The sequence below is a fragment of the Sinocyclocheilus anshuiensis genome, unplaced genomic scaffold (assembly GCF_001515605.1).
Source record: "Sinocyclocheilus anshuiensis isolate Anshui unplaced genomic scaffold, SAMN03320099.WGS_v1.1 scaffold206, whole genome shotgun sequence".
NCBI classification, from domain to species: Eukaryota; Metazoa; Chordata; class Actinopteri; order Cypriniformes; family Cyprinidae; genus Sinocyclocheilus; species Sinocyclocheilus anshuiensis.
In genome coordinates, this window is record NW_015542358.1 from 656,745 (window position 1) to 674,439 (window position 17,695).

The 17,695-nt window shown below is 34.9% G+C and overlaps 1 protein-coding gene across 1 annotated transcript in view; it reads left to right on the forward strand.

Moving 5' to 3' along the window:
• The window catches only part of myom1b (myomesin 1b), a 51,732-nt gene extending 39,908 nt beyond the window's left edge, over window positions 1-11,824 (forward strand). The window contains exons 25-40 of the mRNA XM_016490687.1: window positions 464-620; window positions 2,299-2,405; window positions 2,502-2,546; window positions 4,964-5,100; window positions 5,210-5,354; window positions 5,433-5,492; window positions 5,578-5,645; window positions 5,731-5,765; window positions 5,912-5,934; window positions 7,039-7,144; window positions 8,695-8,803; window positions 8,886-8,973; window positions 10,914-10,986; window positions 11,093-11,115; window positions 11,212-11,267; window positions 11,353-11,824. Coding sequence (XP_016346173.1) covers window positions 464-620; window positions 2,299-2,405; window positions 2,502-2,546; window positions 4,964-5,100; window positions 5,210-5,354; window positions 5,433-5,492; window positions 5,578-5,645; window positions 5,731-5,765; window positions 5,912-5,934; window positions 7,039-7,144; window positions 8,695-8,803; window positions 8,886-8,973; window positions 10,914-10,986; window positions 11,093-11,115; window positions 11,212-11,267; window positions 11,353-11,613 — 1,493 coding nt within the window. The 3' untranslated portion in view covers window positions 11,614-11,824. The remainder of the gene's footprint in view (window positions 1-463; window positions 621-2,298; window positions 2,406-2,501; window positions 2,547-4,963; window positions 5,101-5,209; window positions 5,355-5,432; window positions 5,493-5,577; window positions 5,646-5,730; window positions 5,766-5,911; window positions 5,935-7,038; window positions 7,145-8,694; window positions 8,804-8,885; window positions 8,974-10,913; window positions 10,987-11,092; window positions 11,116-11,211; window positions 11,268-11,352) is intronic.
• The last annotated feature ends 5,871 nt before the right edge of the window (window positions 11,825-17,695 follow it).

Genomic DNA, 17,695 nt, shown 5'->3' on the forward strand with positions numbered 1-17,695 from the left:
TAACTTGAAATCTTTTATTTTTGGTGGGGAGGGGGGGGGATGACATCACCACTCCTTATTTTTCAACCCCTATCCTCCAAACACAGGTTGTATAGAGACTACTTTTCATGACCCAAACAATTCCTGATGGATAAAATCAGTTCTGCCATTTTTCCATTGAATATCCTGTTTCATTCTGTTATTACAGTAGTGAAAAGGATTGTAAATACGGTTGACTTTAAGGTGAAGCAGACCATGCTGAACTTGATTCAGAGTATATGTTGAACAAAACCATATGCGGCTATATCAGAGTGAACAGGAAAGAACAAAACAACACAAACACGTAATCTTTACAGTGGGTGCTTTAGGAAGTGAGGAGTCTGTTTAGAGTTCTTCTTAAATTCAGGTTAACCCTAAAACAAACCAAAACCACCAAGACTTAACGACTCTCGACAAAAGCCAACAAGCTATATCTTTCTCACAGGTACTGCTGAGATAGTTGTGAATGTTGACGATGATGGCGTCATTTCACTGAATTTTGAGTGCTCTAACCTCACCGCTGACTCCAAATTCGTCTGGTCCAAGAACTACGTGGAAATGACAGAACCTGAACGCATGACCTTAGAGACCAAGGGTAGCAAGTAAGTGCGTATGTGCTAATAATGAGCTTTGTTAAATTATTAATATTTAAAATAATGTTTTCAAGGGTTAGTTCAACCAAAAATTAAAACTGTGTCATTACCACCCTCATGTTGTACCAAACCCATAAGACCTTTATTCTTATAAAAATGAAGGAAATAATTGAATTGAAAATAACGTGCCTCATGGGTGTTTATTGATTAGGGTTAGGGTAGGTGTAGGGAGGGCTGTATCCCAAAGCTGCATCCATTTAATAATTTTAACATTCTAATTTACGCTCAATACATTATTATTGCATACTAAAGCAATAAGCCCCAAGAAGCCGTGGTTTACAGTGGATTTATAACCACGGCTTCACGGGGCTTACTGCTTTTATAAAACGGTTATTCCATATACGTAGTAAGGTTTCACAAAATAAAACAGAGCGAATAAAGTGTAATGATATTAATAAAAACAGTATTCTTCCACCAAACAATGTAGTTCCTTAGAAACGGTTGTGGTTCCAACAAAGTGGTTGCCGAGCAGCACACAAATGTAAACAAAGGTGTATGTTTGTAATTTACAACAGCTTCGAACTTGGCTCAACCAATCAGAATCAAGGACCGGAACTATCCGTTTTATAATGTTTTATAATGTACTACAATACTGAGGTGCGGATATCTGCCACTATTTGCACTAGATAGCATCTAACTATTATTACTGCAAAGAAAATACTCCTTACAGTGTAAATAGAATCCATTGCTATTTGCATGTAGTGTAAATAGCATCTTTTTAAAGTAATAGCTCACCCAAAAATGAAAATTTGCTAAAATTTACTCACGTTCAGGCCATTCAAGATTTAGATTATTTTGTTTCTTCATCAGAACAGATTTAGAGAAATGTAGTATTGCATGACTTGCTCAGCAATGGATGCTCTGCAGTGAATGGGTGCCGTCAGAATGAGAGTCCAAACAGCTGATAAAAACATCACAATAATCCACAAGTAATCCACACCACTCCAGTCCATCAGTTCAGTTTGTAAGAAACAAACCTGTCATTAGGATGATTTTTAACAGCAAAATTTCATTTTTGGGTGAACTATTACTTTAATATTCATTTTTGTGCATCCATTGAAAGTCTAGGTAGTCAACATTTTCAAGCTTCAAAAAGTACATAAAGACATCTTAAAAGTAACCCAAATGAATCGAGCAGTTTAATCCAAGTCTTCTGAAGAGACACGGTTGTTTTGTATGATGAACATGCTTTTATTCACATATAAATATTGATAAATTCACATACAAAGAGCACATCAAATTTGGTCAATTGAGCATAACTATGGATCAAATATGCTTGCATGACATGTGAGAACAAACCTCACTAGTTCTGCATGCACATTTGAGCTTCTGTTTGTTAATTGACTTTTTATGGATGGACAAAATCATGAGAGAATATTAAAAATATCTTAATTTTAGTTTCAAAGATGAGGGTTTGAAAAGGCATGAGGTTGAGTAAATCATGACAGACTTCGTATTGTTGGTATTTAACTTGTATACCTTCTAATCAATCATATTTAAAAGTCTCTTGGGCTGGATATTTACAAAAATATATTATTTATTAAATGTAGCAAACAATTTCATCACATTTCAAGAAAAAGATTAGCATGGGATCATCTTGCAGTAATTCTTCTATACTGGTCTGTAGGTCCAAAGCCATCTTTAAAACACCTTCAGAAGAAGACCTGGGTATCTACTCTTGTTTTGTGACACACACTGATGGAGCCTCTGCCAGCTACACACTCTCTGAGGAAAGTGAGTTCATTGACCTTTTTCATTTTTATATGTTTGAATTTACCAAGTTAACACTGGTTATTGATTCTGATCCTTTCTCTGTCCTGTTCCTCGCAGCTCTAAAAGAACTCCTGAAGGTCAGCCACGACCACAAATTCCCCAGTGAGTAAACATCACATCACATGCACTCTTGAAACATTTCATTAACTTCATTTTGAATGTGTGAGCACTTGCTCAATCCTGTACGCTTTAGCATACTTGTAAGAGTACTTTTTGTGGAAATAATGCTTTATATTACTTTAAAGTAATACACTTAAAGGGATAGTTCACCCAAAAATGAAAATTATATCATTAATTACTTACCCTCATGTCGTTCCAAACCCGTAAGACCTTCGTTCATCTTCGGAACACAAATTAAGATATTTTTGATGAAATCCGAGAGCTTTCTGATCCTCCCATAGACAGCAAGGGTCCTAACACGATCAAGGCATAGAAACGTAGCAGGGACATCGTTAAAATAATCCATGTGACATCAGGGGTTAAACCGTAATTTTACGAAGCTATGAGAATACGCAAAGAAAACAAAAATAACGACTTTATTCAACAATTCGTCTCCTCCACGTCACCCTATAGACCCTTTTTGACTTTTTGTGGAAATAATGCTTTATATTACTTTAAAGTAATACACTTAAAGGGATAGTTCACCCAAAAATGAAAATTATATCATTAATTACTTACCCTCATGTCGTTCCAAACCCGTAAGACCTTCGTTCATCTTCGGAACACAAATTAAGATATTTTTGATGAAATCCGAGAGCTTTCTGATCCTCCCATAGACAGCAAGGGTCCTAACACGATCAAGGCATAGAAACGTAGCAGGGACATCGTTAAAATAATCCATGTGACATCAGGGGTTAAACCGTAATTTTACGAAGCTATGAGAATACGCAAAGAAAACAAAAATAACGACTTTATTCAACAATTCGTCTCCTCCACGTCACCCTATAGCACCATTTTGGAGAGTATCACATACATAAACAACATATGTGAGCAGCACCATACGCGGATACACTGTTTATGTTGTTTACGCTTTGATCTGAACGTAAACAGCGTATCCGCGTACATACGTGGCATACGTGGTTTATATGTGACCCTGGAGCACAAAATATTATTTTATGCCAAAAATCATTAGGATATCAAGTATAGATCATGTTCCATGAAGATATTTTGTAAATTTCTTACCGTAAATATATCAAAACTTAATTTTTGATTAGTAATATGCATTGCTAAGAACTTCATTTGGACAACTTTAAAGGAGATTTTCTCAGTATTTAGATTTTTTTGCACCCTCAGATTCCAGATTTTCAAATAGTTGTATCTCGGCCAAATATTGTCCCATCCTAACAAACCATACATCAATAAAAACTTATTTATTCCGCTGTAGCTGTTGACTGGTTGAGTTGAAATTGACCTGTATGACTGGTTTTGTGGTCCAGGGTCACATATGATCATGGAGCTCAACTAGAGTGAGCATCAGGTTCTTGGTCACCACACTAACTAAAGCCCTTCTCCATCAGTTGTTCAGTTTGAACAGATGTCCAGCTCTAGAAAGAGTCCAGGTTGTTTCAAACTTCTTCCATTAAGGGTAACAGAGACCCTTAAATGAAGCAGATTTTTTTTTTCTGAACTCTTCCCCAGATGTGTGGCTTGACACAAACCTATTTCTGAGCTCTACAGGCAGTTCTTTTGACCTCAGGGCTTGGTTTTTGCTTTGATATGCATTATCAGCTGTTTATTAAGGTGTGTGTGCCTTTCCAAATCATGCCCATTCAATTGAATTTGCCACAGGTTAACTTCACTCGAAGTGTAGTGACATCTACAAGCGATATGAATGCTCCTGAGCTAAATTTCAACTGTCCCAGATGAGGGTATGAATACTTATGCAATGGAATCATTTAAGTTTTTTTATTTTTAATAAATTTGCAAAGATGTGAAAACCTGTTTTTTGCTTTACCATTATGGTGTATGGAGTGTAGATTGATGTGGGAAAAAAGTAATTTAAAGCAGTTTAGCATAAGGCAGCAACTGAAAAAAAATGAAGGGGTATGAATACATTCGCAAGGCACTGTAAGTGCAGTTTTTTTAGTTTATTTGCACAATTAAACACACTCATTTTTCACAAGAGTAGTTCTATTAAATAGTGTTCTAACCACTAATTGTTGTGTTCTATAAACAAAAGCAAATTAATGTGTGAAATGAAAAAACAACTAATGTCCTACATTTAGAATACAGCTCTGTGATGTAGGATTTTACAAATGAGATTGACAAGAGAGACAAAATGTTGTGCCACATGACACTTATCCTTGGTTAAGACAAAAGCTTGTTCAGCATGAAAGATGTATTGCTTGCCAGTTTATCGATTGCATCATGGCTGGTTACGATATTGCGTTTCAACACAAAAACAGAGCATACGTATCAAGGTTCAGTACAACTCCCATCCTGCCATAGGTCTCCAAAACAATGGATATTATTCAGGACAGAATTAATGTTTTCAAAACTTTTTCGCCCCTCCTCTCCAGTCATCCCTCTGAAGACAGAGCTGGCCGTGGAGCTGCTGGAGAAGGGCAGAGTTCGCTTCTGGTTGCAGGCTGAGAAGATCTCTGCCAATGGAAAAGCTGAATACGTGTTCAATGACAATGTGGTCCACCAGGGAGAGGTTAGAGGAACACAGAAACAAACATGCAGCGCATGAAGCATTATACATGCCGTTGACTGGAAATAGTCCTTTGGCTTGCTTCTGCATTAACACTTACTCTGTGTTGTAGAAATACAAGATGAACTTTGATAAAAATACTGGCATCATTGAGATGTTCATGGAGTCTCTGGGCAAAGAGGACGAGGGAACGTTCACTTTCCAGCTTCAAGACGGCAAAGCCACTAACCAGTCCAGTCTAGTGCTGATCGGAGATGGTACATCTAAAAGTCCATATACATATATGCATCTCATGTATAGAGTGTGTACCAATAACACCATCTCATTTCCTTCAGTGTTCAAGCAGTTACAGAAGGAATCAGAGTTCCAGAAAAAAGAATGGATTAGAAAGCAAGGTATGATTATATGTGCAGTATTATTTAAAAAATACTGTATATCCACTGTGTCTGTACATTAATCGTGCCGTTCATGCTCTGTAAGGTCCACACTTCGTGGAGTATCTCGGTTATGAAGTCACACCTGAGTGCTGTGTGAGACTGAAGTGTAAGGTGAGCCGTCTCTCTGATTAAACACTCCACTTCAACTCTAATGCTGCCGGTTTCTTTATTATTGACATATTAACATGTGATGCAGGTTGCTAATATGAAGAAAGACTCTGTGGCGCTGTGGTATAATTTAATGCCATGCTATATATTTTACATATAAATTGTCCCTTAACACTTATACTCTCAGCTCCCTACAACAATCGCTACATAAATATATGTCTCATCATAACTGATCTTTTAAAAATTATTTTCTATCATCTGTTTTTCAGGATTCAAAGACCTGATGAACCAGGTTTTCAGTGTTATTGGTAAGATTTACAACATCATTTTCAAACCAAAATTAGTTGTAAATTGTGACCCTGGACCACAAAATCAAAACCAGTCATAAGGGTCTTTTTTTTTTTATTGAAATGTATACATGATCTGAAAGTTAAATAAATAAGCTTTCCATTGATGTATGGTTATGTTATGATAGGACAATATTTGACTGAGATACAACTATTTGAATATCTGGAATCATTTCTCACAGTTATCCAGACATTGAAAACATGGTCAACAATATGCCTGCTGACAAATATGGCCTCCACAAGCATTTAAATATTAAGGAGAGATGTTTAGTTAATGATTAACTAAAAAAACAAAAAAATGTTCATTGGTATTGCTATTATATATGACTTTCCTCCTTTAAAAAAATTGCACAGGCAATACAAACACTGAAAATCCTGCAATTATTTACTAGTATAACTGTCCCAGACCTTAAAAATATCAAAGCCCTGCACATGACGTGAAAAAAAGTCATTCCCACTAGTTACATTGTATTCCTTATTTCCTTGGTTTTAGTTAAACCATTGCTTTGTTGTAATTAAATCATGGGAATTAATTAATAAATCATGCTCAATGATTTCTAAATTCATGGCCACAGTTTATTTTTTTTACAGGAATAAACGTGTTACAAAAAGACGGATAATAAAAGTATGCAGCCTGTTGAAATACATAGTGTGCATTAAATGTCAAATGTTTTATTTATTACAAAAAAATTAAATAATGTGGTCAGTATTCTATTCTAGTCTTATTTTTATAGCAAGTACATTATAACATATAATACAATGATATAAACACTTGTTTAATGTTTTACAATATAATATATCGGGGTATTAATACAGTCTTGAATTCAGCAAAATGACTTTTTTGACATATATATTAACATATAAATCACAAACATATGTGACCCTGGAGCACAAAAGCAGTCTTAAGTCGCTGGGGTATATTTGTAGCAATAGCCAACAATACATTGTATGGGTCAAAATTATCAATTTTCTTCACACTCACAGTATATATTTACATTTAAACATAGTTTTAGCAGCATGTGAGCGATGTTGACGTTCTTTCTGTCCAGCGAACTCCTCCACTCCACTGAAGATCCAGAGCACAGAGGAGGGAATCAGGCTTTACACCTTCGTCAGCTACTACAACGACGAGCTGCATGTCACCTGGCATCACAAGTAAGAGCATGTGACTGTGTTTAAAGGGACAGTTCACCAAAATGACAATTTAACTCATCAGAAAGAAACTCATACAGGTTTGCAACAGACTGAGGGTGAGTAAATGAATTCATTTTTGGGTGAACTGTCCCTTTAAAAAGTGTTTCTCTTAAAGGGTTAGTTCACCCAAAAATGAAAATTAGCCCATAAATTACTCACCCTCAAGGTGTATATGACTTGCTGGAGCTGCTTCCGTGTACAACTGTTGGCGCAAGCTACATTAAAGTGATTATTACGTTTTGAATATGGATATTTTTCTTACAAAAAAAACACATGGATTCGTTACAGAAGGCCTTTGTTCACCTCCCGTAGCCATGTGAGACACTTTTTTTTTTATGGATGGGCTTTTATTTAACTTGCAATATAGATCATTTTTTATATAACTCCGACTGGATTCGTCTGAAAGAAGAAGCGTAAATATATCAAAACTTAATTTGTTATTAATAATATGCATTTGGACAACTTTAAAGGCAATTTTCTCAATATTTTGATTTTTTTGCACCCTCAGATTCCAGATTTTCAAATAGTTGTATCTTGGCCAAATGTTATATAATATATAATATCCTATCCTATCTTAACAAACCATACATCAATGGAAAGCTTGTTTATTCAGCTTTCAGATGATGTATAATTTATCACATAATTAAAAAAATAATAATAATTTACCCTTATGACTGGTTTTGTGGTCCAGGGTCACATATCATTATGTCTTTTGGACTTGAATTAATTACTTGATCTTCATCAGTTTCTGTCTCTTTGTTTGTCATACTCATACTTGTTTTATTGTTGTTGTTTTGTGCCTCTGTCTTCCTAGTCCTTCAAGTTTTCATCTTTCTTTCTACTTTTTGGGTGAACTAACCCTCTAAGCATGCATGACTTGTTTCTAGCATTAAGGATATTTTCAGAGAGCAAATTCGACAAGCATATCTGAAGTTTAATATACAGCTATAAATATGTGATTGTTTAGTTTAGCTAGAAATCTTAGCCTCAAAAGAAGACTTTATGTAAATCTGGAAAATGTCTAAATTACAGAGCCCCACACATGACATGCAGAAAAATACACTGTATCATTCTCACGAGTCACATGCACATTTTATTATTTCGTTCCTTCATTTTAGTTCAATCGTGGCCATGTTTTACGTACTATATTGTCAGGAATTTTTTTTCAGTTAATTTTTTTTAATGAACTGAAATATGCAGCTTACATATACTGTGTGTGAATAGTTGTATCTTGGCCAAATGTTATATAATATATAATATCCTATCCTATCTTAACAAACCATACATCAATGGAAAGCTTGTTTATTCAGCTTTCAGATGATGTATAATTTATCACATAATTAAAAAAATAATAATAATTTACCCTTATGACTGGTTTTGTGGTCCAGGGTCACATATCATTATGTCTTTTGGACTTGAATTAATTACTTGATCTTCATCAGTTTCTGTCTCTTTGTTTGTCATACTCATACTTGTTTTATTGTTGTTGTTTTGTGCCTCTGTCTTCCTAGTCCTTCAAGTTTTCATCTTTCTTTCTACATTATTTTCTTCCCCTGTTGTGAAAATGTTGTGCTAAAGACGTGCAACTCAGAGAAGCCTGGCTTTCTGACATATGCTCCTGTAGTGTTAGATTGGAGATCACACACACTGGTAGGCATGTGATAGTTTTAATGAATTTTGTGTTTGTTTGTGTCCATGGCAGATCTCCAAAAAAGATGCTGGTATATATGAAGTAGTTCTGAAGGATGACCGAGGCAAAGACACCTCCACCCTCAACCTCACAGACCAAGGTAACATAGCAGAAAAGGGATTCAAAAGTACTGTTACTATTATAAAACTCACTCCTTACACTAATGTGCACTAGTTTGTGCTGTACACTCTAAAAAATGCTGGGTTAAATACAACCCAGTGCTGGGTAAAATATGGACAAACCCAGCAATCGGGTTGTTTTGACCCAGCGGTTGGGTTACTACCCAGAAGGTTGGGTTAAACATTTAACCCAACCGCTGGGTCAAAACAGCCCAATTGCTGGGTTTGTCCCTATTTTACCCAGCACTGGGTTGGTTCGGTACGAATACGTGTACCGTTACACCCCTAATATATATATATATATATATATATATATATATATAAAACATAAGCAACATACAGTATAAATACAACATCAAGTACAACATCAGCATATGGGCTTTCGCAAACCAACATTATTACTTTCTCAGTACCAAGACATGAAAAGCTACAACTTGTGTTCACTGTAGTGTGTGTGTGTGTGTGTGTGTGTGTGTGTGTGTGTTTGCTGTCTGCTGCCTTCATTATATTACGACTGCAACTAAGCGTTGAACTGCAACAGTCAGATACGTTCTCCTCTGAAAAAATGAGAGCACTTGGACCAAAATATTTAAAAAACCCTGTCCATGGCCACAGCGGGCAAAAATCTCATTGTGGTTTACTTTAGTTGTGATGGGATCTCCGTTTGTGAAAAATAAGTGCACATCTGTACTGAATGTGCACTTGTAGTGTACTACTATGTACTTATTATAGTAATTACAATAACTAGGTAATAACTAGGTACTAACCCTGAACCTAACCCTACCTCGTGTACTTACCTTATATTACCAGTGCTTTCTTACACTATAAGTGCACTGTAAGTACATGGAAGTACACATACTGTAAAATAAAGTGCAACCGGATATTTTTTTTAAAAACTATATTTGCAAATAATATAATAATAATAATGAAATAAAAGGCCACTTTTAACAGAGACACTTTAATTACTGTTTCTTTGCATATTTAAGTACACTTTTAAAAAGTGCACTTTGTAAAAATGTCAAATTATTACAAAAACTTAAATCGTTTTGATAATATTTTGTAATGTTTTAAAGTACACTTATATGATGTGTGACTAACATACTAAAGCACATATAAAGTACTTTGATATTAAATTTAATATTAAGTAAATATATTTTAAATGTGTTCAATTGCATGTTTACCATTTGTAATGTGTAATTACCAATATATTTAAATACATGACATACAAGTTTCAATAGAAATTACCTTAGAGAATATTTTAGTTTATCATAAAAGCTTGTCTGTACATTCGGCAGTACTTTCGAAGACAATAGAAGTAAGTACTTAAGTGGGTAAAAATCACTCTAAAGTTCAGCTAATTGCATTTAATACAAATTTTAACTATAATACATTTTCACTGAATTGTCATTAATATGCAGTTAAGTTTCTGAAAATTTTACATTCAGCTCAAGCGTAAGTATATTCTTTTAAATTATTATTATTTCCATAATAAGCTCTCTTTCTAAAATTATGATAAAATGCACTTCTTGGATATTTTTCAGTAATATTTTTCACAATAAGTGCAGCAAACAGCAGATTGAAGTCTAACCATACGGCCGAGATGCTCTGTGTATTGTAGAAATGTGCCATTTGCAATCAATCAGGATTAATTTATTAAATGTCTGATAATAGGAGATTACTGAGATGAAGCCAGTATACTGGTCTGGTTATGTGACCTTAAAACTGTGGTTCCAATGAGCAGCGCAGCTCCATGTAAATAAAAACAGGTTTTAGGCTATACTCATAGGAGTGTAGGATTTTTAGAAGTACTATTCATATATCTATTTAAAATATCATTTTTTAATGAGGAAAAATGAATAAAGATACTTAAAATGCTGTTTAATTAGGTTGCTCAGGAGGCGTTGAAACGGAATGTTTATGATAATCGTGCATTTAAATTTAACTTTTATATTTTCAGCATTTGACGATGCATTTGCTGAGTTTCAAAGACTCAAGTAAGCACCAAAAATGATTTGTGATTTGTGACAGATACTATTCAGCTCGAGCGGTTGAATAACTAATGATACGATCTTTTCCCATCTTCAATTTTGTTTTCCTCAGGGCTGCAGCTATTGCAGAGAGAAGTGAGTAGATGAAGGCAGAAATACATGCTTAAGCCTTCGCTGCATTTGTATCTTCTGCAGATACTGGAAATCGTCTAATTCTTATGTTTTTTATAGATCGTGCGCGTGTGGCAGGTGGTCTGCCTGATGTTGTGACCATCCAAGAGGGCAAGGTAGTGTACATGCTTCTCTGTATGGCTTGAAAAGACAAAAATGACACAAAAATAACAAAACTGTCTCTTCGCTCCTCTCTCGTAGTGTCTGAACCTGACCTGCAATATCTGGGGCGAACCCATACCCGAGGTCACCTGGCTAAAGAATGAGCGCGAGATGGTTTCCAACGATCACTACATTCTGAAGTTTGAGTCGGGCAAGTTTGCCAGTTTCACCATCACCAGCGTCAGTACGTCTGACTCCGGCAAGTACAGCATCCTGGTAAAGAACAAGTACGGCACGGAGAGCGGCGACTTCACCGTAAGTGTCTTCATCCCAGATGAGGAACCCGGCAAGAAAAAATAAAACCAACCAAAAAGAAAAAAATAAACATTATGATTATGCAAAACTAAATTACAAAAAAAAAAAAATCTGCAAGATTTAGATGACACGCTGACAGTAATGCCCTATTTACATTGACAATCTGAAGCTACACTACTGGTCGAAAGTTGGGAATAATTACGATTTTTTTCATGTTTTTGAAAAAAGAATCTTCTGCTCACCGAGGCTGCATTTATACAGCAAAAAAGCAAAATATTTGTATCATTTAAAATAACACTTTTCAATTTAAATACATTTTAAAATGTAATTTATACTTGTGATGCAATGCTGAATTTTCAGCAGCATTACTCCAGTCTTCAGTGTCACATGATCCTTTAGAAATCATTCTAATAAAATAATTTTACTGTATTTTTAAAAAAAAAAATGTTATGCAGCCTTGATGAGCATGAGCGAATTTTAAAAAACATTTATAAAAAAAATCATAATTATTGCAAACGTTTGACCGATAGACCATGGTGCTAATATCTTGGTTGCAGATTGAAAAGAGTTGGTCCAAGGTTTAATCCATCAATGTCAATGTAGTGCTATAATTGGAAACAAATCTTTTTCTGTATAGAGCTTACATTGCTTACTTGACCGTTTTCTCCATCGTGGTGTTAGTAAAATAGTTTAAAGCCCAGATTAGAGAATGAATGCAGTTTGACTCCAGGTTGTGTTGAGAGTGTGTAGTTTTACTGAGAAGAAACAGGCGCACTGAAGTGCATGAAAGATTGACACTTTTGAATTGAGGGACAAATGGATGCTCCATTTCTGTATAGCTTATCATTACTCAGTCCTGAAAAGCAGGGGCTTAGATTCACAAGTAAACATCAAATAGTCCATATTGCAATCAATGCTGTAAAGAAATCTTTAAATGGTGTTTAAATGAATCCATGCCCCTGCTTTAAGCTTTCTGCGGGTTCTCTATAATGTTTCACATTTCTAATGAATCACTGCATGCACGATCCCATTGTGACAGCAGTTATGACTTCACTTCCTCTTTGACCTCACAGATAATGATGACTTCCTCTGTTATTTCCAATAAATGGAGCACATATTCTCTCGACTCCCTCCTCTGTGTGTCCCTTGTTTTTGTCTCCACACTTTCCTCATCGTGCACATCCCTCCTTCCTGAATTCTGCATCTGAGACCGCTGATGTCCCGTCGTCTGCAACCAACCTGAACACCGTGTCTAACTTTACCCTCAACTTCAGATTTAACATGCACACTCTCACAAAACAGTTCATAAATAGTTTGTCATGACCCAATCAAATGTTCAGAAGAAATGGTAAATATGCACCATTTTAATGCAGTATTGGAACAATACTACATGCTTTATTTTAAGGTGTCCTTATTGCAGTGTACTTATATATTTAAGTAACAACAACAACATGTGCTTACTATATGGTTAGGGTTTGGTTTAGGCTTAGGCTTAGTTGCATGTAATTATGTATAATTTACTCTTATTAATATAGTAAGTACATGCAACAAGGACACTGAAAAATAAAGCGTTACCTTATTTTCATTAACAAACTGTGCTGGATGCACACTGAATTAAATCCAGACTGGAGAAGGTCTAGCAAAAATATATTTTATTTATATAGCATTTATATTAACTACATAGTGCAAAAAGTGCACAGTGCAAGTGAATTAAAAACTAAAACAATTCATTTGCACAATGTAGCAGACCTTCTCCAGTCTGGATTTAATTCAGTGTGCAGCCAGCGATCTCTTTGTTTGCATTGACTTTTTTGGCTTTACGCACCTGGAGCAAAAATCTCTTCTAGTACATTAACAAACTGTAGAAATTGTGCCACATTGAAAAGCAAAAGTCAAAAGAGTTTTTTTTTTTAGTGCTGATGAGCTTGAAAAACAACAGAGGGGTTTAATTCCAAATAATAAAATTACACATTTATGCCATAATGAAAAACACCTTGATTTGTTTATTGGTGCATCTCTAAATTCAAGTAATGAAAAACAAATTGGTAAGCGTACGTTTACTAGTGTAAAAATGCGAAACATTAGCAACTAACACTATTATATTCAGTATTCACACAACTGTCAAAACAAAAATTACCGCACAGAAATAGTGGTTGATTTTTGTTCCTGTGGCTCAGTGGTAGAGCATTGCGTTAGCAGCGCAAAAGGTCGTGGGTTCAATTCCCAGGGACCACACATACTGGTAAAAAATGTATAGCCTGAATGCACTGTAAGTCGCTTTGGATATGCGGTATTAAACTTGCAGTTTTTTGAGAAACAGAGTCGAAATAGAATGATGAAAATAAACAAAATTTCGAGAATAAAGTCATTGTGTTTCGAGAAAAAAAATTAAACGGTAAATTTCGAGGGAAAAAGTCAAAATAAAATGTTGAGAATAAACTCAAAATTTCGAGAATAAAGTCTTTGCGTTTCGAAAGAGAAAAAAGCAATACATTTCGAGTAAAAAAAGTCGAAATAAAATGTTGAGAATAAACTGTTAATGCACAACAATACTGAGGTGCAAATAGTATCTGTCACTATTTATAAGTATAAATAGCATCTAGCTCAGTGGCGTCCTACATGAATTAATCCACCTCTTAATACCATCATAATGATGCCACGGCTATTAGAAACCATAAATATTACACAGAAATGCAGTATAACAGGGCATTGCATCACAGACGGGTATCTCATGTAGCGAGAATGAATGCTATTACTAAGTTGTGCTGTGCAACGCTCATCTATAGCTGAAGCATTAACCTAACAAAAAGACACAAATATAGTCCACCCGATGTTTATTAACTCAAACGTATTTATACCTTACAGATAACATTGGTATAAAACTTAAACCTGTCTTTATATCTTGCAAATAACATCAGAATATAACTAAAAAAAAAGTCAAAAATGAAATTTAACCTACCATACTAGTAGTTTTTCATCTTCACGAGTCTTTCACAGAGCCGGTGCCCAGGAGGTGTGTCTTTGTTTTTCACGGTCATTTAGTAAGTTACTTATTTAGATTTACAGAAGGCGAATATTTTTCAGAATGCACTGAAAATCGACAATAACGCACTGTACACAACATATACAGTAAGAACCCTTTGAAACAGTAATAATACTGTGAAAACTACAATGATTTACAGTGATGCTGTTTGCTAGCTTTGACTAGTACGCTGTATGACCATCCAATCAAAAGACGAGAAAATGCTGACGTTATCATAAGCCTGCCCTAGATGGCCCTGGTGCTGCCAACTCGAAATCTGATTGTTTAAAGCAACGGTTTCATTGCCATTGATTTTAAGCTACAGACGCCTGCACTGTTAATTCTGAAGGGCTTATTAAGCAGATTTCTTTGACCCTGGCAATACGATTGCTGAAATATGATTGGATAAAAGCTCTAATGAAAATATACACTACTGAAAGCAGCGTAACCAAGAGCAAAGCTATGAAATGAAGACAATAGACTATTGGAAATAATTTAATACACATTCATGGGAAAATATATTAAAACTAAGTCAGTGATTCTGATTAGTGTTTAGGCCAGCAGAAAAGGCTTCGCTGGCCCTGATGGCCCACCACTGATGTAATTACTATTTACACTTATTGCAAAGATCTGCTACTTTTACATACTTTTACATTTACATTTAGTCATTTTGCAGACGCTTTTATCCAAAGCGACTTACAATTTGGGGATACATAAAGCGATTCTTCTTAAAGAGGCAAACAGATACAGGAAGTGCTTGTAATACCAAGTTTCTAGACATTGTTCAAATAAGTACAAGCTAGAAAGAGAAGGAATAAGTAAAGAGATATAATTTTTTTATATTTTTTTATAATGAGGTCAAGTACACTCTAAAAAATGCTGGGTTGTTTCAACCCAATGTTGGGTCAAATATGGACTAACCCAACGATGGGGTAATTGTAGAAGAACCTAGCTGGATGGAGAAATCATACTGAGTAAAGTTACTTTACATAGAGTAAATAGAATCACTATTTTCACTAAGTGTAACACATCGCTAAAAAATGCTGCTGTTGTCACTTAGTGTAAATAGAATGTATCAATATTTTCAATAACTGCTGGCCTAAACTAAAAAACCTCACGGCATTTCCATTAATGGCTGTACAGATGGTTACAGTCGTTTCAATCTATGGAGAAAGGAGGCACAACCATCAACGACCCTAAAGTAATAGCCAGTTTTTCTGGAAACACAACTTTTTCTCGTAATTTAATGAGTTTCTTGAAATTTAACAACTTTAATCTTGCATTATAATAATTTTAACCTCAAGATGGTTTCGTTTGTTTTATTATTCCTTGGCCCTAAATGCAAAGTCTCTCGGGGAGCTCAAAAGTTTTTACAGAGCCCCTAAAAGAACATGGTGGTGGAAAAAAATATGGGATGGGAGGAAAAATATTTTTCAAAGCTTTGGCGTTCTCTTCCGAAACGTTTGCGTTCCCTGGATAAACTTTGCGTTCGCTCGCAAAACTCTTGCATTTTCTCCACCATAGAAAACTCTTAACATGGCTGGATGAAGACAGTGATATAAAAAGCCCAAATTTGGTATACAGTTTATTAAAAATATAAACTTTGTACAGGCAAGCAGATGAACCCAGAATATGAACGCAGCACTCTGAACTGTTACGTAGAAAACGTCTACTTAGCGAGAGAATGAATCCATTTTTTCCTCCCATCTCATTTTTAAATAGCTCCATGTCACAATGCCTTTTTTACTTTTAATACATGTTCCTGGTTTAATTTTGTACAATTAGTCATTGCATGTTACTCCAAAGAAAAACTTTTTTTTCCAACTGAGTCCTAAATGTAATTGAATACACCCACTTTTCACCATCCACCCGTCTACAGCCCTTTTGCTGGAAATCTTGGAAATATTTCTTTAGTTTTAGCTCGCAGTATAGTTTCACTGACACTCATTCACTTAGCTTGCAAAAAACAATACAAGCACAATCTATTAATCTGAAATATGTTTGTTAAATCTATTCGCAGCACTCTGAACTGTTATGTAGAAAACGTCTACTTAGCGAGAGAATGAATCCATTTTTTCCTCCCATCTCACTTTTAAATAGCTCCATGTCACAATGCCTTTTTTACTTTTAATACATGTTCCTGGTTTAATTTTGTACAATTAGTCATTGCATGTTACTCCAAAGAAAAACTTTTTTTTCCAACTGAGTCCTAAATGTAATTGAATACACCCACTTTTCACCATCCACCCGTCTACAGCCCTTTTGCTGGAAATCTTGGAAATATTTCTTTAGTTTTAGCTCGCAGTATAGTTTCACTGACACTCATTCACTTAGCTTGCAAAAAACAATACAAGCACAATCTATTAATCTGAAATATGTTTGTTAAATCTATTAATCTAATACAAGTAGTGCTACCATAACATTGAGTACTAGAATACAAATTTAATATAGGAAAATGTTTTGAATATGTATGCATGTTTATATGTTTGATTAATTAAAGTGTAGAACCAAACAATTGAGCAATAAGTGTGTTATTAAATGACTATCATCAATACAGCAACACCTCAGTTATTGTTACTCAATGTTTTTCACCTTCTAATGCTCTCAGATTTTCTCTCCTAAAAACAGTGCTGGTAGAACAGCATTATGCATATGCTCTTGGTTATGAAAACAACAGAATACTTCAGCTGAACAATCTCATTTGCAACCCTGGTTAATATAAGAGATACAGAAAGTCACTCATCAAATGGTCACAAACACAAGACTATGAAATGCAATTATTTATAACAGGACATTTATTTGCAGATGATATTCATCATCAGTTCTGACATTCGGATGCACTTCTTTATAGTAGTTTACTGTATCTGTTTTTCTAGAATTTCTACACGAAAGATATGAAGACGGTAGCAATAATGACATGACATTTAATATGATAAAGCTTCTTTCTATAAATTGTTAGATAAAATACAAAGATTCAGGTAGTTACAGTTACAGTTGATCTAAATAAAAATAACACATCTAGGAGCAGTGATTGTTCATATGATTTTTTGCACAAATTTCAGTCAAATGATTGTTCTACAGACAAAATATCCAATATGTTCTTCA